This window comes from Taudactylus pleione, unplaced genomic scaffold (genome assembly GCF_031769625.1).
Source record: "Taudactylus pleione unplaced genomic scaffold, aTauple2 ptg000252l, whole genome shotgun sequence".
Lineage (NCBI taxonomy): Eukaryota > Metazoa > Chordata > Amphibia > Anura > Myobatrachidae > Taudactylus > Taudactylus pleione.
In genome coordinates this window covers 2,234,020-2,255,594 of record NW_028284654.1, presented here as the reverse complement: position 1 = coordinate 2,255,594, position 21,575 = coordinate 2,234,020, and the positions used below count along the sequence as shown (strand labels likewise).

Here is a 21,575-nt window from a genome sequence, read left to right as displayed (position 1 = left end):
GGTTGTGTTAACACTTTAAGAGCCCCAAAGTGCACATCAGATGTGAAGGCTCATTCTGTAGTTTTATAGTAATATTTTGTGACATGTTTAATAGGGTTATAGGTTTCTTACTACCTTGTACTGGTGGTAGAAAGGCCATAACTATTTAAGATTCTTATTTTCTACATTAGTGATTAAAGCTACCAGTAATTTTGAACGTAATGTACGTGTAAATCTCCTTTCATTTATTGCAACCACCTTGCTGCCCCATTCCAGTTCTCAGCTGGGGTCAGTTAAATTAAATATTACATTCTTGTGCATGCTAGCCTTGTTGTGCATTTATTGTGTCTGGGGGAAGAACCCTTGCCTTGCTGGGGTGTGGTCTAATTTGGTAATTGCTGCTAAACAAAGGAACCAAAAGAAAGATATTTCAGAGAGGTAACTCCAAATTGCACCCGCTCCATACCGTCTGTATCATCACCTTAAACAAGACACCATAATATTTGCAGAAACTTTAAGTCAAAAGCACAGAAAACAACTGTCTTCTTGTTTGTTTTTATACTTGATACTTATTGCTGTTGTACATTTTGCACCATCTAATGCCAATTCAGTCTGTCTGATTTTCTAGAGCAGTGGTTCTCAAACTCAGTCCTCAGGACCACCACACGGTTCACGTTTTCCAGGTCTCCTGGCAGGTGCACAGGTGTAGTCATTACTCACTGACACATTTTAAAACATTCATAGGTGGAGCTAATTATTTCACTTGCGATTCTGTGAGGAAACCTGGAAAACCTGCACTGTTTGGGGTCCTGAGGACCGAGTTTGAGAACCTGTGTTCTAGAGCAGTGGTTCTCAAACTCGGCCCTCAGGACCCCAAACAGTGCAGGTTTTCCAGGTCTCTTCACAGAATCACAAGTGAAATAATTAGCTCCATCGGTGGAACTTTTAAAGTGTATCAGGGAGTAATGACTACACCTGTGCACCTACTGGGTGACCTGCAAAATGTGAACTGTGTGGGGTCCTGAGGACCGAGTTTGAGAACCTCTGTTCTAGAGATGCAAATACCCAGCCTGCCATAGCCAATTTCAAATTAACCTCCCAAATTCCAAAGCTTGGTCTGGATAAAAAAAAAAATACAACCAGGTTCATTTAATTTTGATGTACACCCACTAGATGGCAGACTTGTTCACAATAGTTAATTTGATTACTAATTTCATATTAAATAAATCTCTGTATGCAAGAGTGGTCTAGCTTACTGATTCTTCCTGCCATATGCTTGTTTGCGGAATGTAACCTATAAAGTACATTATAAAGTACTCTATTGTTGCAAGACGTTGAGTAGAGGTTTTTGGGTTTAACTGAAGTGTTTAGTAACAGAAACGGATGCTTATAGTATGATGTATCACAAATATCTCTAACTACTTCCTAATGGACAAAGAGGGAGATTTGTCAAAAATTGGAGAGAGATAAAGTACCAACAAATCGGCTCCTGTCATTTTGCAGGCTTTGTTTGAAAAATTACAGTTAGGGACTACTTGGTTGGTACTTTGGGGTCTATTTACTAAGCAGTGTTAGATACAGAGTGAAAAGTGATAAAGTGCCAGCCAATCAGCTCCCAACTGTCATTTTTCAAACACAGCCTGTTAGATGACAGTTAGGAGCTGATTGGCTGGCACCTTATCACTTTTCACTCTGACTCCTAACACTGCTTAGTAAATAGACCCCTTTATCTCTCTCCACCTTATCTCTCTCCAAGCTAGATAAGTCCCCCTATATTTATCAAAAACTATTTGCAGTATATTGACCGAAAATGTCAGTTTTCAGGGGTTACCCACAAACATTAAGGGGTAAATTTACTAAAGTGAGGGTTTTTAGAAGTGAATTTTAGAAGAGATGTTGCACATAGCAACCAATCAGATTCTAGCTATTATCTTCTAGAAGGTGCTAGTTAAATGTTAAGTAGAATCTGATTGGTTGCTATAGGCAACATCTCTTCTAAAACTCACCTCTAAAAACTCCCACTTTAGTAAATTTACCCCTAAGCATAACCAGGATGTATGTACAGGGAGATGTCTGCTGCGATGCCCCGTTTCCAAATGCATAAGCAGACCCATAGGTCTCTATGGGATGTTAAAACGCCAAACTTAAAGCATTGTGGAGATTGCCATTGGTCTTCAAATGGCGTTAGCCATTGTGGCCTATGGGTATAGTTTGCAAAGGTTTCCAGGAGAGGGATCTGTACAGGGCCGTAACTAGGGTAGTGCGACCAGTGCCATGGCACAGGACACAGCAGGACAGGGGGCGCTGTTTGGGCCTGTCAAGTTTCCTGCTGATCATTCTCATTTGTAGCTTCCTCTACTCTTATCCCCAGCATCTCCTGGCCTCCCCTATCTCTTCCCTGGTCCTTCCCCATGAGGCCATGGCCCTTTTTCAGGTCCCTATTTAAAAAATGGGAGGGGGTGCCAATGCTCTCTCTGGCACGGGGCACCAAAAAGGCTAGCTACAGCTCTGGATCTGTAGGATCCCTCCCCAGTAATGGCTACTTGCACACACGCAATCTGGTGACCACAAATCCGCGGAGCAATGGCCAGGTTGTGAACCCGTAAGTAATTGCATCATTAGCGATCATATTACTTCTTACACATCGCAAGGATGGACCCTATCAGAGCCCCAGCCCCTGCAACGTTACATCCCAGCAATACTTCATTTCTTAGTGCCACGATAAGGAATCCTAATTATGTAGACCAAGTCCCAATAATTAATAGATCCGCCCCTAAAAACTTTTGCAACCATATTTCTGAAACTTACCAGTAGTGCTTACCTGTAAATAAACTCCACTCAGTTACACAGTAATACAGTATTTACATGTACACACACAAACTTGCTTGGATACTACAACCCGAGCCCTGAGACAACAAGCTGGCATTGTAGCTGAGGTCTAAAGTACCCGTCCATGAACACAATGACACATGACATACTGTACACCGGAAGCAGTGTGTTGTTATTGTGCTGCCGCAGAACCTTCCAGCAGATAAACTAATTGTGACAATCTGTACAGGTGAGTTAAGAATAAAGCATAATGCAATAATAGAAGGCACAATATAGTAGAATAGTTCAGGTTTGGGTAATCAGTGACTCTACAGCTCTCAGGGGTCTATTTACTAAGCAGTGTTAGGAGACAGAGTGAAAAGTGATAAGAAAGTGATAAGGTGCCAGCCAATCAGCTCCCAACTGTCATTTTTCAAACACAGCCTGTGAGATGACAGTTGGGAGCTGATTGGCTGTCACCTTATCACTTTTCACTCTGTCTCCTAACACTGCTTAGTAAATAGACCCCTCAGTATGCTAAGCCCGCCTTCAGCTTGCAGGGCTTGTTGGTACTTATAAGAGGAGATGTATCAAAGCTTCTAAAGATGACAAGTGGAGAAATTGCCCATAGCAACCAATCAGATTCTACATATAATTTAGAGCATGTACTAGATAAATGATAGGAAGGAGCTGATTGGTTGCTATGGCAACTTCTCCAATTGTCCTCTTTAGAAGGCTTGAAACACCTCCCTCCCCCCCATAGTTTCACTGAAGCATGGGGGGGAATCACCGGATGCCGTTCTGCGAAATAAAATAAAATGAGATCACATATTTGACTGCAGTGTTCATGTTCCCTCTAACCTCACCCACCATTAACATAATCAGCATTTCATTTTATTTTTTTGTATAGATCATTAACTTTAATTATGTAAAACAAACTTTGTTCTTTGCACAAAGCACTTTAATGATTAACTCGTCTCTAGATCACTGTCAAAGATTGATGCTGCAATATGTTCTTATTCAGCAGGACCTGAGGTGTGAACCCGTCGTACATTCCATGATGAAGGAACGGGTGAGCGCAGATCCCACGCCTCCCGGTGATGGGAAAATGGAAGTAGAGACAGAGAAAATCCATCTGAAACGTCAGCTTGGGCTAATTAGTGCCGTATCGTTGATTGCCGGCACAATGATTGGTTCTGGGATCTTCATGTCTCCTCAGTGGGTGCTGTACTACATGGGCAGCCCAGGGGCCAGTCTGCTAATATGGGCTGCCTGCGGCCTTCTGGCTATGCTGGGGGCCCTTTCTTACGCTGAACTTGGAACGGTTATTAAGGAATCTGGAGGGGAATACATATATATTTTAAGAAACATTGGCTCTTTGCCTGCCTTCCTCCTGGCTTATACCTCTGTCATTGTGGTGAGACCCGCCGGCATCGCTGGAGTCTCTCTGAGCTTCGCAGAATATGTGGTGGCTTCTTTCTATCAAGACTGTCCATCGCCGCAAGTAGTGGTGAAGTGCACAGCCGCAGCCTGCATCCTTGTCCTGGGCATCATTAATTGCCTCAATGTCAGGCTTTCTGCTTTTATCATGAACTTCTTTACAGCTGCTAAGCTGATCGTGCTGTTGGCCATAATAGTGGGTGGCATGGTCCTTTTGGTCAAGGGAAACACTCAGGTCTTACAGAATGCCTTTGAAAATACAGCCACTGATTTTGGCCCGATAGGAGTGGCCTTTTATCAAGGACTGTGGTCCTATGATGGGTGGAACAACCTGAACTACGTCACAGAGGAACTGAAGAACCCTGAGGTTAGTGAGCATTCAATGACGATGACGATGTCCCTTACCACCACTGCCCAACTACATGGCGCCATGAATTTTGATATGTACGCTGGGTGCAATTCTCAATATTACTCTGAATATACAGACAACTGTGCGGAACCACTTGTCGTTTTCTGAAGGCTATTCTCATTATCTTCTCTTATTCTCTCCATGTGTTTCAGTTCTTCGAGTAGGTTCAAAAATAAATTTGCAGCCAGCTTTATATGTAATAAAGAGGCTTTGGGGTGAATTTACTAAGTGTTGGTTTTGCAAATCAATGGGAACCGCTGCAGAGCCACAGCAGGTTCTAAGCCTAAAAATATAACATTGACTAAAGTTTGTTTTGAAAAATCCACTGTCGATCCCGATCTGTTTATAATGCCCCATAGCGCCGTGATACCCCCCCCCTTTGACTTTAGCACTCAAAAATGCTAAGCCATACATTATTAATTAACCCCTTAGTCTCATTATTTATCATTGTATCTTTATTTAGTAGACATTACTGTGTGTTATTCTGCATTATTACAGGTGAACCTTCCTCGAGCTGTGATGATCGCGATCCCACTTGTCACCTGCATCTATCTCCTAGTTAATGTCAGCTATTTTGCAGCAATGACGCCGCAGGAGATGCTCTCTTCAGATGCTGTAGCTATCAGCTGGGGGTCAGTTTCTGATTAATATGTATATTTTGAAATGTTATGATCATAGGCCCTCATTCAGACCCACTCGCGAGCGGCTGTCCGCTCGCAAGTGGGTTGATGGTCCCCACTGCGCATGCGCACGACGGAGGGAGCTCCGTCGTGTGCATGCGCAGGACCCGACGAGCGAAGGACTTTCCTTCGCTCGGAGTGTCTCATCAAAGGGGGCGTGCTGTCGATGGTGACTGACAGCACGCCCCCTTTGGTGGGCGTGCCGGGGGCGTGCCTGCCAGACGTAGGCGTTCCCAAGGGAACGCCTACCGTCTGAAGCCGGCCCCACTGACATCACTAGTGATGTCAGTGGGAGTGATTTTGGCTCTGATAGAGTCAAAATCACTCCTGGCCTTGCGGTTGAAAAACCCAACCGCAGGCTTTTGCTCGCAGTTTCGATGGTCGCGATGGTCAAGACCATCGCGACCATCATCCTGCACGCTCGTATATGCTGTGGGTGGTGACCCACAGCTATACGAGCGTCCAGGAGGACGCTCCACATTAATGGAGGTGGGCCCTGATTCAGAGCGAGCGCTCTGGTCAGAGCGTCCGGCTCTGAATCAGGGCCATAATTTCTTTTTTTTCTTATTTGCCTAAAGCACAAAGGGGCCAGCAATGAGCTGAATGCAAACATCGTTTGTATTTTTTCTCCTCAAAATGAATCTTTTTCAACTGCGCATGCTCGCAAAAAAAATGTATGCATCTGTAGTTATTCCAACTGAAATGCATTTCGCACTTACAACTCCCTGCACTAAGGGGGATGGGACAGGGGTTGGAAGGAGGGGGGTGTAAGTGCACCAAAATATATTATGGCATAGCCATAACAAGAGCTCTGAGCGCCCTGTGCCAGCCCCGCCCCATTTTGCATATGACGTAATTACGTAGAGCATAAGGGGTGGGGCCAGCGCCACCCAGAACTGCAGCAGTGCCTGGATTGTTTTCAACATGCTTTCAGATATAACCCAGCAATGTCCCTGACCCTGGTACAGAGAGGGGTCGTGGACCCAGGACTTCGCCTCGGGTCATTCACTTTCACACATAGCAAAACCCTGGATCGATGTATGTTCACTGGATCATTAGATTGTTGGTGAGTGGGAGCAAACCAAATTTTAGGATTGATAAATAGCAAACTTAAAATATTCCAAATTGTGGGGTGACAAGGAATGTTATTTTATAATATTTTTCATGGATTTAATACCCTTTCACACTGCCAGCAATAACCCGGGTTATTGCATGTGAACGCTCAGCAACCCGGGTTCCTGTGCGGTGTGAAAGGGCCAGTTTGAAATAACCCGGGTCGAGCCGGCATTTCAACCCTGGTAACGATGCAGTGTGAACATGTAACCTGGGTCGATGTGACCCAGGTCCCGTTCACAGCACATGATGGCGGGATGTCAATGAGCCGACAATAAGCCGGGTAGGGCCGCCAGTCTGAAAGGGGTCTCACCCGGGATGGATACGTGTACAAAATCTTAGACAATGGTCATAGATGCCAATTTTATTCCCGATGTCAGAATCACATTGAGCAAATGATATTCTAGCCTCAGTTCAGACAGGGACACACTGCTTGATAAATGCTGACAGCAGCACCGCATCAATCATATCACATATTCCCTCCATCATGACACTTATAGCTGGGTGTAATTAAGGGAAGATGTTGTTTTGTTCACCAGCCTAAGGTATCACTATCTGGGCAGCCAGACAAGCCTTTCCTTTACAATCTACAAAGTATCAATCATTCTCCATCTAATTACTGTAGATTGAAAGTGCTGGGGAGCTGGACGTGGATAATCTCTCTGGGTGTCGCTCTTTCCACTTTTGGGTCGGCAAATGGGACCTTCTTCAGCGGAGGGCGTGTGTGCTATGTGGCAGCCCGAGAGGGGCACTTGGTAAGCATCTGTCTCTGCCCATGGGGGCCTATTTATAACAATAGGCGATAACTACAGTATGAACTAAAGGGATGAAGAAGGCCGTTTAGAGGAGCAGTCCCTGTTTTCCTGTAGGGCACACTATTTCTCTCCTCACTGGGGGTCTCATATTATCCGTATCCTCTGAGGTGGTGGAGATTGCTTCTTGTCTTTTACTTTCAATAGGATGGATTTTGCACCTTCGAGTTTTACTTTTAAGAAAACGCACATTTCTAGGTGCACCTCAGCCAGTGTTATAAGAACAGTCAAACACACAGAAGTGACACAAGTAATAATTATTACCCCAAATGTCCCCCCGCTCTCATATCTATATAACGCATATCTATCCCGCACCTGCCTGCCCTTCTGGAACATCCGTAGACCTTCCAATTTAGGGAAGTCCATACAGATCCCTAGGAGAGCTAGTCCCCCTCCTGCATGAAACCTACTACCATGTGAAATGGGACCATCCACCCCCACCACAATGGCCAGAGGGCAAGTAGGTATGCATTATAATTAAGTATTAGTATCTATCTATCTCATATCATATATCATATCAATCTATCCAGTGCTTTTTTTTTTTTTTGAAGAATAGGCTCAGGAAGGCCAGGTCCGGGGGAATATATATAGTAGTTAGAAAAGAAGGCACTCAAAAGGGTGTTTGAAATAAAACTTCTTATGGTACAAGACTCAGCAAAAAGTAGAGTGGTGGTGGGGTATTAGGTCATGTTCCCGTGGCTCTTACTTCTATCAGCAATAGCGACTTTTTTTCCCAGGGTCCACTGTGCACTCAACGGTAGTCTCGCAAGAAGACACTCTGACTTGTCTCTTGCAGAACAGTTCCATTACTCAGTCAACCTACTGCCCTCTGGGATGGACACCGGAAGCCGATGGTTAGCAACCAATGTTTCCGATTCGACTGAAGTACTTTTTCCATGGAATAGCGGACATTTGATGGTTGCCAGCCATCGAATGCAGCTTTCTGGGGCCCCATCTGATGGCTGGTTGTGTGGGGGCACACAGATGTCAGTAGGGGGTGAATAGATGTCGTGTGCATGCGCACAACATCTATTCAGTGTTAGGGGGAACCTGGGGGCAGCCCAGCATTTTGGAGAGATTTGGACACGCCCCCACAGTGACTTGAACGGGCTTCAGATGTCCATCTGATTGTCATGATGGCTGGCAACCAATCAGAAGGCAGCAGCTGGGCTGGTCTTGTCCCCACAGATCCCACTGTAAGGTGTCCCCCAGACTGCAGCTGCAAATACATTTTCTCCAGGACAGGTTCAGTAATGCCATTCCTGATTATGTCATAGTTATAATGAGAGGTTCAGGAAAACCGTTCCTGCTGAATAATAGCACTGTATCCATCCATCTATCTATCTATCTATCTATCTATCTATCTATCTATCTATCTATCTATCTATCTATCTATTTCTCACTCATATTATAGTTGGCAGATATGTAGATTGTACAGTTAAGGTATATAATGATTGTTATTTTGCAGCCAGATGCTCTATCAATGGCTCACGTGAATCGTCTGACACCATCTCCTGCCCTCATCTTCACATCCGCCATCTCCATCATAATGATAATACCTGCAGATTTCAGCAGCATTGTAAACTTCTTCAGGTAGGTACTGTGTATACTCTGTATATACTGTATATTATCGGCTCCCGGCCCCCCAGAACCTCTTCCTTCCTGTGTTACACAAATTGCAAGGATTAATAAGGTGAGCTCAGGGAGGACAGTGGACTTCATTCCGACCTGGTCGCAAGCGCTGCACGCTCGGAACCCGGGTCGATGTTGTGGTCCCGCGCATGCGCAGCGGCCGCACTGCGCGTGCGCAAACCCCGGAGCGAGAGAAACGCTCTCGCTCCGGAGCTCACTACAAAAGGGATGGCTGTCGATGGTGATCGACAGCTCGGCCCGTTTTTTAGGCAGGGCGGGGGGGTTTCACTACCGTTTTGTGGGCGGCCGCACTGACATCAGCAGTGATGTCAGTGCGGAGCTTCCTGCTCGATCAGAGCAGGAAGCTCCCTGGGGCTTACGAGTGCCGAGACCCAACCTTAGGGTCTGGTTGCAAGCCTGGTCGGTCGCTAAGCTGTGGATGGTAACCCACAGCTTAGCTAGCGACCAGGAGGACGCACTGGAAAAAGCAAAAAAAGCAAGCGGCCGCCCTCATTTAGAGCGAGAGCGACCGCCTCTGAATGAGGGACAGAATCTCAGCACCAGGTCACCGCTCTGCCAGCAGAGTGTGTATTTGCCTCCGGTCTGCTGAATATATATCTATATTTTATGCCTATTTGTTCATTATTTGTAAGCTGTAATTATCTGCTATTTTCTTGTCTCATTCAGCTTCACAGCCTGGTTGTTCTATGGTATAACAATTTCTGGTCTCTTATACATAAAAATTAAAAAGCCAGATATTCCCAGACCATATAAGGTAAGTAACAAAGTGTTCTCATTACTTGTATCCACTAACAGGAAACGGGTGAATACAACCTATTACAGTACATCCTCAGTTCCTGCATCCTAAACTATGAACGGGCTTTGAAATATACGCAGTACAACCGTTGGAATAGTTTTTGACATTCTGATGGTTTCATGAAAAACAGGAGACCAGGTTTTACTTACCTCAAGGGAAATAAGAAAATTGTCATTAGAACTTAGGGGAGATTTATCAAAGCTCGGAGAAAGATAAAGGGCTCTGGGCCTGATTCAGAGCCGGACGCTATTTGCACTCGCTCGTTCAGAAAAAGGGGCCGGATATTTAAATTGAGCGCTCTCTCTTTGCGGTCTGTTGACGCCTCTATGTCTGAGCGAGCAAACGAAACATGCGCTCGCTATTTTGTAAAGACGCCCCCTGGCCGCTCACATCATACATCATCTCCGCTATTTATTAGATTAATCGAGTACATCGAAAGGCGTCTGAACTGCTCGCAGTGCTTGTGGCTGGATTTTCCTACCGTAATCATGCGAACAGTTCAGGCTAAGAGACAACCAAGTGACGTGGCCGATGACGCTGCTTTGTTAAATATGCACACCCTTAAAACGCCCGTTTTGACCGTTTTGCACGCCTGCGTTCGGATCTCCACTCCCCATTTTCAAGCACCTTCCCCTGTTACCACCCACAAACGCCTCATCCTTTCACTCAAATTAACAGGCACTCGCTATTTTGCGAACACACGATTACCGACCGCACTGACTGGTTGGAGCATGCGCATTACGACCCATACGCATGCGCAGATGTGCGAACATCGCTCGAAGCGAACGAGCGGCCGCTTACAAATGGCTCTGAATCAGGCCCTCTATTATTTTTACTAAAATAAAGTGAAAAAGGGTGTTTTCACACCCTTTTCACATTATTTTAGTATCACCTAAAGTTACTAAAGGGCAATTGGAGTAGAATTCGTAAAATTCTACTCCAACCCCTAATTATCACATATTTTTAGTAATCAGATCGCATTTCCCATGATTGTAATGGGAAATGCGATCTATCTGGTAGTTACTAAAAATAAATTGTGAAAAAATACCGGGGGAAGCCCTGTGATAATAACACCACCTGGAGGTGGCGTTATCCAGGGTCTCCCCCAGTTACCAGACTCCTGCTCCACTCTAACATGCAGAGCAGAGCCCAGAGCCGGTCCCAGTGATCTGCTGTGTGGTCTAAACAGATCACAAGCTGATCATTGCTAAAAAAAGAAATATATATATAGTGAAAAAAAAAAAAACTTACCTGAGTCCATGGACCAGAGATCGTGGCTCCGGTGATGTCCTCCCTCCGGTCAGCTGGTCTCCCATCCTGCACTGGGACCCGGTCAGCTGACCGGGTCCCAGTGCAGGATGGGAGATCAGCTGACCGGAGGGAGGACATCACCGGAGCCCCGATCACCGGAGGTAAGTGTAATTAAGGGAGAGGGGGAGGTCACGGGGGAGATTGCAATCATGGGGGCGTGGCTTAGTGGCAGCTGGTCGGCGCATGCGCGGGCACTTGTAACGGTATTTTTTGCGGAAATACCGTGATAAATGTGCGGAGGGGATTCGCAGGGAAAAGGCTTTATCGCAAGCTCTGTCCCTGCAAGGGATTTTTAGTAAATCCCTGTGATATTGTGCCTGAATTCAAAGTGCGGATTGTAGAAAATAGAGCCCAAAGTAACAACCAATCAGCTTTTAACTGACATTTGCAAAAACAGTCTGTAAAATGACTGGAGCTGATTGGTTGGTTCTTTGGGGTCTATGTACTTAAGCCTTGGATGGAGATAAAGTGAACGAAGATAAAGTACCAGCCAATCAGCTCCTAACTGCCATGTCACAGGCTGTGTTTAAAAAATGGCAGTTAAGAGCTGGTTGGCTGGTACTTTATCTCTGTCCACTTTATCTCCTTCCAAGGCTTAGTAAATAGACCCCTTTATCTCCCTCCACTTTATCTCTCTCCAAGCTTTGATAAATACCCCCCTAAATATCTAAGTTATGTAAAAAACACCAATATACTGTAGGGGTGAGCGGGTTCGGATTTCTGAAATCCGAACCCCCCCGAGCCCCCCCGATCCGAGTCCGATCCGAGTCAGGCTCGACTTTTCCCGCCTGACTCGGATCTGACATCGAGGCAAAACGTCATCATCCCGCCTTCCGAGTCTCGCGGGTTTTGGATCCTATATAAGGTACCCGCGTCGGCGCCATTTTCTCACTCGGCTGTGGACAGTGAAGAGGGAGGGTGGGAGTTAGTGCTGTGTAGTGTAGTGTAGTGTAGTGCTGCTGTTGTCCACTACTTCAAAGTCCATAGGGGCTGGCTGTGTTGTGCTGTGCTGCTGTTGTTAATAGGGGCTGTGTCCACTACTTCAAAGTCCATAGGGGCTGGCTGGACTGTGTTGTGCAGTCAGTTCCAAAGTCCTGTGCAGTGTCCCAGTCCTAAAGGGGTGCTGTAGTGTTGTCCAGGGGGTGCTCTGTCCATCAGGGGTGCTCCCCCCAAGTGCTAAAAAAATAATATATTTTCTGTGTTTGTGAATTGTGTGCGCAGTAGCCGCACGTGCATCAACAAAGTAGTGCCAAGCGTGCGCCTGTGTCATAAGTAAAGGGCCGGCTGGCTTGACCGTTAAGGGTGCTGTAACCCCCGAAAGTACACTCCAGTCCAAACCAAAAAAAAAATTATTTTCTGTGTTTGTGAATTGTGTGCGCAGTAGCCGCACGTGCATCAACAAAGTAGTGCCAAGCGTGCGCCTGTGTCATAAGTAAAGGGCCGGCTGGCTTGACCGTTAAGGGTGCTGTAACCCCCGAAAGTACACTCCAGTCCAAACCTAAAAAAAAATTATTTTCTGTGTTTGTGAATTGTGTGCGCAGTAGCCGCACGTGCATCAACAAAGTAGTGCCAAGCGTGCGCCTGTGTCATAAGTAAAGGGCCGGCTGGCTTGACCGTTAAAGGGTGCTGTAACCCCCGAAAGTACACTCCAGTCCAAACCAAAAAAAAATTATTTTCTGTGTTTGTGAATTGTGTGCGCAGTAGCCGCACGTGCATCAACAAAGTAGTGCCAAGCGTGCGCCTGTGTCATAAGTAAAGGGCCGGCTGGCTTGACCGTTAAAGGGTGCTGTAACCCCCGAAAGTACACTCCAGTCCAAACCAAAAAAAAATTATTTTCTGTGTTTGTGAATTGTGTGCGCAGTAGCCGCACGTGCATCAACAAAGTAGTGCCAAGCGTGCGCCTGTGTCATAAGTAAAGGGCCGGCTGGCTTGACCGTTAAGGGTGCTGTAACCCCCGAAAGTACACTCCAGTCCAAACCTAAAAAAAAATTATTTTCTGTGTTTGTGAATTGTGTGCGCAGTAGCCGCACGTGCATCAACAAAGTAGTGCCAAGAGTGCGCCTGTGTCATAAGTAAAGGGCCGGCTGGCTTGACCGTTAAAGGGTGCTGTAACCCCCGAAAGTACACTCCAGTCCAAACCAAAAAAAAATTATTTTCTGTGTTTGTGAATTGTGTGCGCAGTAGCCGCACGTGCATCAACAAAGTAGTGCCAAGCGTGCGCCTGTGTCATAAGTAAAGGGCCGGCTGGCTTGACCGTTAAAGGGTGCTGTAACCCCTGAAAGTACACTCCAGTCCAAACCAAAAAAAAATTATTTTCTGTGTTTGTGAATTGTGTGCGCAGTAGCCGCACGTGCATCAACAAAGTAGTGCCAAGCGTGCGCCTGTGTCATAAGTAAAGGGCCGGCTGGCTTGACCGTTAAGGGTGCTGTAACTCCCGAAAGTACACTCCAGTCCAAACCAAAAAAAAAATTATTTTCTGTGTTTGTGAATTGTGTGCGCAGTAGCCGCACGTGCATCAACAAAGTAGTGCCAAGCGTGCGCCTGTGTCATAAGTAAAGGGCCGGCTGGCTTGACCGTTAAGGGTGCTGTAACCCCCGAAAGTACACTCCAGTCCAAACCAAAAAAAAAATTATTTTCTGTGTTTGTGAATTGTGTGCGCAGTAGCCGCACGTGCATCAACAAAGTAGTGCCAAGCGTGCGCCTGTGTCATAAGTAAAGGGCCGGCTGGCTTGACCGTTAAGGGTGCTGTAACCCCCGAAAGTACACTCCAGTCCAAACCTAAAAAAAAATTATTTTCTGTGTTTGTGAATTGTGTGCGCAGTAGCCGCACGTGCATCAACAAAGTAGTGCCAAGCGTGCGCCTGTGTCATAAGTAAAGGGCCGGCTGGCTTGACCGTTAAGGGTGCTGTAACCCCCGAAAGTACACTCCAGTCCAAACCTAAAAAAAAATTATTTTCTGTGTTTGTGAATTGTGTGCGCAGTAGCCGCACGTGCATCAACAAAGTAGTGCCAAGCGTGCGCCTGTGTCATAAGTAAAGGGCCGGCTGGCTTGACCGTTAAAGGGTGCTGTAACCCCCGAAAGTACACTCCAGTCCAAACCAAAAAAAAATTATTTTCTGTGTTTGTGAATTGTGTGCGCAGTAGCCGCACGTGCATCAACAAAGTAGTGCCAAGCGTGCGCCTGTGTCATAAGTAAAGGGCCGGCTGGCTTGACCGTTAAAGGGTGCTGTAACCCCCGAAAGTACACTCCAGTCCAAACCAAAAAAAATTATTTTCTGTGTTTGTGAATTGTGTGCGCAGTAGCCGCACGTGCATCAACAAAGTAGTGCCAAGCGTGCGCCTGTGTCATAAGTAAAGGGCCGGCTGGCTTGACCGTTAAGGGTGCTGTAACCCCCGAAAGTACACTCCAGTCCAAACCTAAAAAAAAATTATTTTCTGTGTTTGTGAATTGTGTGCGCAGTAGCCGCACGTGCATCAACAAAGTAGTGCCAAGAGTGCGCCTGTGTCATAAGTAAAGGGCCGGCTGGCTTGACCGTTAAAGGGTGCTGTAACCCCCGAAAGTACACTCCAGTCCAAACCAAAAAAAAATTATTTTCTGTGTTTGTGAATTGTGTGCGCAGTAGCCGCACGTGCATCAACAAAGTAGTGCCAAGCGTGCGCCTGTGTCATAAGTAAAGGGCCGGCTGGCTTGACCGTTAAAGGGTGCTGTAACCCCTGAAAGTACACTCCAGTCCAAACCAAAAAAAAATTATTTTCTGTGTTTGTGAATTGTGTGCGCAGTAGCCGCACGTGCATCAACAAAGTAGTGCCAAGCGTGCGCCTGTGTCATAAGTAAAGGGCCGGCTGGCTTGACCGTTAAGGGTGCTGTAACTCCCGAAAGTACACTCCAGTCCAAACCAAAAAAAAAATTATTTTCTGTGTTTGTGAATTGTGTGCGCAGTAGCCGCACGTGCATCAACAAAGTAGTGCCAAGCGTGCGCCTGTGTCATAAGTAAAGGGCCGGCTGGCTTGACCGTTAAGGGTGCTGTAACCCCCGAAAGTACACTCCAGTCCAAACCAAAAAAAAAATTATTTTCTGTGTTTGTGAATTGTGTGCGCAGTAGCCGCACGTGCATCAACAAAGTAGTGCCAAGCGTGCGCCTGTGTCATAAGTAAAGGGCCGGCTGGCTTGACCGTTAAGGGTGCTGTAACCCCCGAAAGTACACTCCAGTCCAAACCTAAAAAAAAATTATTTTCTGTGTTTGTGAATTGTGTGCGCAGTAGCCGCACGTGCATCAACAAAGTAGTGCCAAGCGTGCGCCTGTGTCATAAGTAAAGGGCCGGCTGGCTTGACCGTTAAAGGGTGCTGTAACCCCCGAAAGTACACTCCAGTCCAAACCAAAAAAAAATTATTTTCTGTGTTTGTGAATTGTGTGCGCAGTAGCCGCACGTGCATCAACAAAGTAGTGCCAAGTGTGCGCCTGTGTCATAAGTAAAGGGCCGGCTGGCTTGACCGTTAAAGGGTGCTGTAACCCCCAAAGTACACTCCAGTCCAAACCAAAAAAAAATTATTTTCTGTGTTTGTGAATTGTGTGCGCAGTAGCCGCACGTGCATCAACAAAGTAGTGCCAAGAGTGCGCCTGTGTCATAAGTAAAGGGCCGGCTGGCTTGACCGTTAAAGGGTGCTGTAACCCACAAAGTACACTCCAGTCCGAACCAAAAAAAAATTTATTTTCTGTGTTTAGCCGCACGTATATATCAAATCGATATAACATAAATGGAGGACCAAACTTTCTCCGATAAAAATAAAATAGAGAAAGATCAAGAACCACTTCCTCCTAGTGCTGAAGCTGCTGCCACTAGTCATGACATAGACGATAACATGCCATCAACGTCGTCTGCCAAGGCCGATGCCCAATGTCATAGTAGAGGGCACATACAATCCCAAATGGCAAAGTTCAGGAAAATGACCTTGAAAAAGACATTTAAATCAGCTGAAGAGAAACGTAAACTTGCCAATATGCCATTTACGACACGGAGTGGCAAGGAACGGCTAAGGTCGATCCCTAGTATGTTCATGACTAGTGGTTCAGCTTCACATGACGATGGAAGCACTCCTCCCACTAAAAAAATCAAAAGAGTTAAGCTGGCAAAAGCACAGCGAAGAACTGTGCTTTCTAAGAAGATATCACAAATCCCCAAAGAGAGTCCAAGTGTGGTGGTGGTTGCGATGCCTGACCTTCCCAGCACTGGACGGGAAGAGGTGGCTCTTTCCACCATTTGCACGCCCCCTGCAAGTGCTGAAAGGAGCACCCACAGTCCACTTGCTGATATGCAAATTGAAGATGTCACTGTTGAAGTACAACAGGATGAGGATACTGGTGTAGCTGGCGCTGAGGAGGAAGTTGGCGAGGAGGATTCTGATGGTGATGTGGTTTGTTTAAATCAGGCTCCGGGGGAGACAGTTGTTGTCCGTGGGATGAAAAAGCCCATCACGGTCATGCCTGGGCAGAAGACCAAACATTCCACCTCTTTGGTCTGGCAATATTTCTATCCAAATCCGGACAACAACTGTCTTGCCATATGTACCATATGTAAAGGTGAAATAAGTAGGGGTAGGGACGTCAACCACCTAGGAACATCCTCCCTTATACGGCACCTGCAGCGCGTTCATAAAAAGTTACTGTCAAGTTCAGAAACTTTGGCTCAGACCGTAAGCAGTCCAGGGACACCTAAATCCCGTTGTCCTGTTGTATCCAAGCGCCTGCAAACCACACCGTCAACTCCCTCCTCGTCAATTTCCTCCTTAGTCAGGATCGGAAGTAGTCCTGCAGGCCATATCACTGGCATGACTGACTCTCCTATCCGGGATTCCTCCGGAGGATCCTGCATTGCTACGCCTACTGCTGCCGCTGCTGCTGTTGCTGCTGCTGCTGGGAGTCGTTCATCATCCCAGAGAGGAAGTAGGAACACCACTACTTTTACTAAACAATTGACCCTCCAACAGTCCTTAGCGAGGAGGATGAAGTACGACAGCAGTCATCCTGAAGCAAAACGTATAACTGAGGCCTTGACTGCTATGTTGGTGTTAGACGTGCGTCCGATATCCGCCATTAGTGCAGTGGGATTTAGACAATTGATGGAGGTAGTGTGTCCCCGGTTCCAAATCCCGTCTAGATTCCACTTCACTAGGCAGGCGATACCGAGACTGTACAGAAACGTCAGAAAAAGTGTCCTCAGTGTCCTGAAAAATGCCGTTGTACACAATGTCCACTTAACCACGGACATGTGGACAAGTGGAACAGGGCAGACTAAGGACTATATGACTGTGACAGCCCACTGGGTAGATGTATCACCTTACGCAGCAACAGCAGCAGCGTCACCAGTAGCAGCATCTCAGAAACGCCAGCTCGTTACAAGGCAGGCTACGCTGTGTATCACCGGTTTCAGTAAGAGGCACACCGCCGACAACCTCTTAGAGAAACTGAGGGAAATCATCGCCCAGTGGCTTACCCCACTTAGACTCTCCTGGGGATTTGTGATATCTGACAACGCCACCAATATTGTGCGGGCATTACATCTGGGCAAATTCCAGCACGTCCCATGTTTTGCTCACACAATAAACTTGGTGGTGCAGAATTTTCTGAAAAGCGACAGGGGCGTGCAGGAGACGCTTTGGGTGGCCCGAAAAATTTCTGGCCACTTTCGCCATTCAGCGACTACGTGCCGAAGACTGGAGCGCCAGCAAACACTCTTGAACCTGCCCCGCCATCACCTGAAGCAAGAGGTTGTGACGCGGTGGAACTCAACCCTCTATATGCTTCAGAGGATGGAGGAGCAGCAAAAGGCCATACAAGCCTATACATCCACCTATGACATAGGCAAAGGAGGGGGTATGCACCTGACTCAAGCGCAGTGGAGAATGATTTCCGTGTTGTGCAAGGTTCTTCAGCCCTTCGAACTTGCCACACGTGAAGTCAGTTCTGACACTGCCAGCTTGAGTCAGGTCATTCCCCTCATCAGGCTTTTGCAGAAGCAGCTGGAGAAAGTGAAGGAGGAGCTAAGACGGAGCGATTCCGCTCGGCATGTGGGACTTGTGGATGAAGCCCTTCATTCGCTTTGCCAGGATTCCAGGGTGGTCAATCTGTTGAAATCAGACCACTACATTTTGGCCACCGTGCTCGATCCTAGGTTTAAAGCCTATGTGGTGTCTCTCTTTCCGGCCGACACAAGCCTGCAGAGGTGCAAAGACCTGCTGGTGAACACACTGTCAGCTGAAGCGGAACGTGACACGTCAACGGCTCCTTCATTTTCTCCCGCAACTGGGGCTGCCAGGAAAAAACTTAGGTATCCTAAGCAACCCGCTGGCGGTGATGCAGGGCAGGCAGGACCAAGTTTGGACATCTGGTCCGGACTGAAGGACCTGGCAACAATTTCTGACATGTCTACTGTCACTGCATATGATACTGTCACCATTGACAGAATGGTGGAGGATTACATCGGTGACAGCATCCAAGTAGGCATGTCAGACAGTCCATACCTGTACTGGCAGGAAAAAGAGGCAATTTGGAGGCCCCTGTACAAACTGGCTCTATTTTACCTGAGTTGCCCCCCCTCCAGTGTGTACTCCGAAAGAGTGTTTAGTGCAGCCGGGAACCTTGTCAGCGAAAGGCGTAGGAGGTTGCTTCCACAGAATGTGGAGAAGATGATGTTCATCAAAATGAATTATCAGCTCTTCCAGGGAGACCAGCCTCCAGAAGGTACAGAGGGACCTGTGGTGGTGGATTCAAGTGGGGACGAGTTAATACTTTGTGAGGATGAGGATGTACACACTGAAGAGGGTGAGGAATCGGTGGATGAGGAGGATGAGGATGACATCTTGCCTCCGTAGAGCCAGTTTGTGCAGGGACACATTAATTGCCAGCTTGTTTTGTGGGGGCCCAAACGAACCAATCATTTCAGCCACAGTTGTGTGGCAGACCCTGGCGCTGAAATGATTGATTTGTTAAAGTGTGCATGTCCTGTTTATACAACATAAGGGTGGGTGGGAGGGCCCAAGGACAATTCCATCTTGCACCTCTTTTTTTCTTTGCATTATGTACAGTTTGGGGCCTAGTTTTTCTAACTGCCATCCTGCCTGCCACTGCAGTGTCACTCCTAGATGGGTCACGTGTTTGTGCCGCCCACTCGTGTCGCTTAGCATAGTCATCCAGCTACCTCGGTGCAACCTTTTGGACATAAAAACACTATTGTGAGGTGTGAGGTGTTCAGAATAGACTGGAAATGAGTGGAAATTAAGGTTATTGAGGTTAATAATAGCATAGGAGCAGAAAAACCTACAAATTCTGTGATTTTAGCTGTTTTTATGCTTTTTTTCAAAAAAATACAGATCCAAAACACAAAACCCAGAACCCAAAACACGGAAGGGTGGTTTTGGCAAAACCAATCCAGATCCAAAACACGAAGAAAGATCCAGATCCAAAACCAAAACACAAAACACGAAAAGTGGCCGGTGCACACCCCTAATATACTGTAGTCTGCACCATGGCCACCTCCTTTCCGCTTGCGAGGCCAGTAAATCTGGTTGGCAAGATGCAGACACCGGCCTCAGCACTCCTACAAAACAGCAGCGTGCGACGGTGCCGAACCCCGGAGACTCTGAATGGATTCTGCACGCATGCGCGCAACATCTGTTCAGTGACGGGAATGGGGCTGGGGGAAGCCCAGCTAGTGTGGCTCCCCCCAGCCTGATGTTATTTGTAGGCAGGCACGCCTCCTAATAACGTCACGTAGGGGGTGTGGCCTATGTTAATTATGCCATGCCTCCATTTTCGGGCGCTCTGGATAGGGAGTACTGGAGATGACCGGCACAGGGTGCCAACACACAACCGTTTTCTGGGAATGCAGGCGACACTGTCCCCTTCCAGCCCCCAAACAGCCTCAGCATGTTAATCAATATGTAGCTTGGGGGCACTATGTGCGAGCAGAGATGTACACAAAACATCAGGCTTGCCTACATCCCTGAATCAGGCCCAGAATGTAAATTTGGAAGGATTTTAAAGAGTCGCGGGCACTTTGGCAGGTTATATGTCTTGAGTAGTGCCAGGCGCCCATTTTATTTTAGTACAAGACAAATGCTGAGAAAAGACAGGAAAATGGTGCTATAATATATTTCCCCCTAGTTATATCTTTTTTTGTTTTGTTCCAGGTTCCTATAATTATCCCAATCATTGTGCTTATTGCTTCTGTGTTCCTGGTGCTGGCCCCAATCATCGGCAGGCCGCAGCTGGAATATCTCTATGTCGTCCTCTTTATCCTCAGTGGAATTATTGTTTACATTCCTGTGGTTCGCTACAAATGGTCTCCAAGATGGTTCCAATCCATCACCCTCCATCTGCAGCTCCTGCTGGAAGTGGCACCAACGGATAAAAACAGCTGAGATGGAACCAGGAGCACTGGGATATACTGTGCTTGTTCCATCTGAAACACCCAGGACCTACGGTAGCAACAATTTCATTGTGAGTTACGTACCTTCATCTGCATTCCTCAGGTGACTAGTATCCCGCAGGTGGAATTGAATCATATAATACTGTTAACATTAATAAGGTGAACACTCCCTACAGTGAACGCGGCCATTTTGGTGACCTGAACCAGTACTGATCTAGCCCACAAAATGGCTGCCCCTGCTGTATATAGACGCGAGGTGTAATGTAACTTTGACTTTTTCCGACCGTTAAATGCTAAAAGATTTATCCAGAAGTAATTGTTATATTTTTGTGACCCATTATATAATGAATCATCAGAACTGTGTACAATATTGTGTATTTTTATATTTAAATACAAGATTAAATGGGGGATAGTATTAGTTTTATATTTACATTTGATATTGAATTTAATAAAATGCTAAGAAATTTGCATTTAATTAGTATAGCTATTTATGGTGACATTATGTACCCCCCCCCCCCCCCAAAGATTTGGGAAATGTATCAACCCTTGGAGGAGTTACCCATAGCAAGTTAGCAACCAATCAGCTGCTAATTGTCATTTTACATACTGTGCTAGATAAATGACAGAAGCTGATTGGTTCCTATGGGCAACCTCCACCCTTTATCTCTCTTGAAAGCTCGATACATCTCCCCCATTGTCACTTTACGCTCAGTTACAGAACAATGGATTATAACTACCGTAATTAGCTGATGGGGCAAGCTCCCAAAACCTGGCAGAACAAGAGATCCATTAATATTTATGTTGCAGCGTCTCTGCTGACAACACTACTCTTCATTTGGGAAGCACAAAACTCTCTCTGGAGGTGTAAACAGGTGACATTGGGGAAGCGACTGTGTTGCTCAGCATTGCGCCCCGGCTCGACCGCCCCTAGTTGCAGCCTTGCTTCCAGTTGCAGTTCAGCCGAAAAGTCCATTACTAGGATCACATTTACTTATATAAAACAATGAAGTGCCTTATGCAAAAATAGCCTCAATGCACCTTCATTCTCATGATTGATAAAGTAAACTAACAGGTTAATTCAATGAAAGGATTGGGTGTAAAGTGGAGAGAAGTTGTACTTCTGAGGTACTTTTTATATAGCCTCCTAG

The 21,575-nt window shown here is 46.4% G+C and overlaps 1 protein-coding gene across 2 annotated transcripts; it reads left to right on the top strand.

Annotated features, from left to right (window-relative positions):
* Window positions 1-360: 360 nt before the first annotated feature.
* Window positions 361-20,830, top strand: LOC148515234 (b(0,+)-type amino acid transporter 1-like). Of its 2 annotated transcripts, none has more exons than XM_088480289.1 (7): window positions 361-417; window positions 3,815-4,594; window positions 5,135-5,268; window positions 7,055-7,184; window positions 8,710-8,834; window positions 9,561-9,648; window positions 20,189-20,830. In XM_088480289.1, the coding sequence occupies exons 2-7, from the start codon at window positions 3,845-3,847 to the stop codon at window positions 20,417-20,419; spliced, it is 1,458 nt and encodes a 485-aa protein (XP_088336415.1). In that variant the 5' UTR covers window positions 361-417; window positions 3,815-3,844; the 3' UTR covers window positions 20,420-20,830. The 2 variants fall into 2 exon arrangements, with proteins under 2 accessions (XP_088336415.1, XP_088336414.1); XM_088480288.1 differs by having other exon boundaries at window positions 3,812-4,594.
* Window positions 20,831-21,575: the final 745 nt, after the last annotated feature.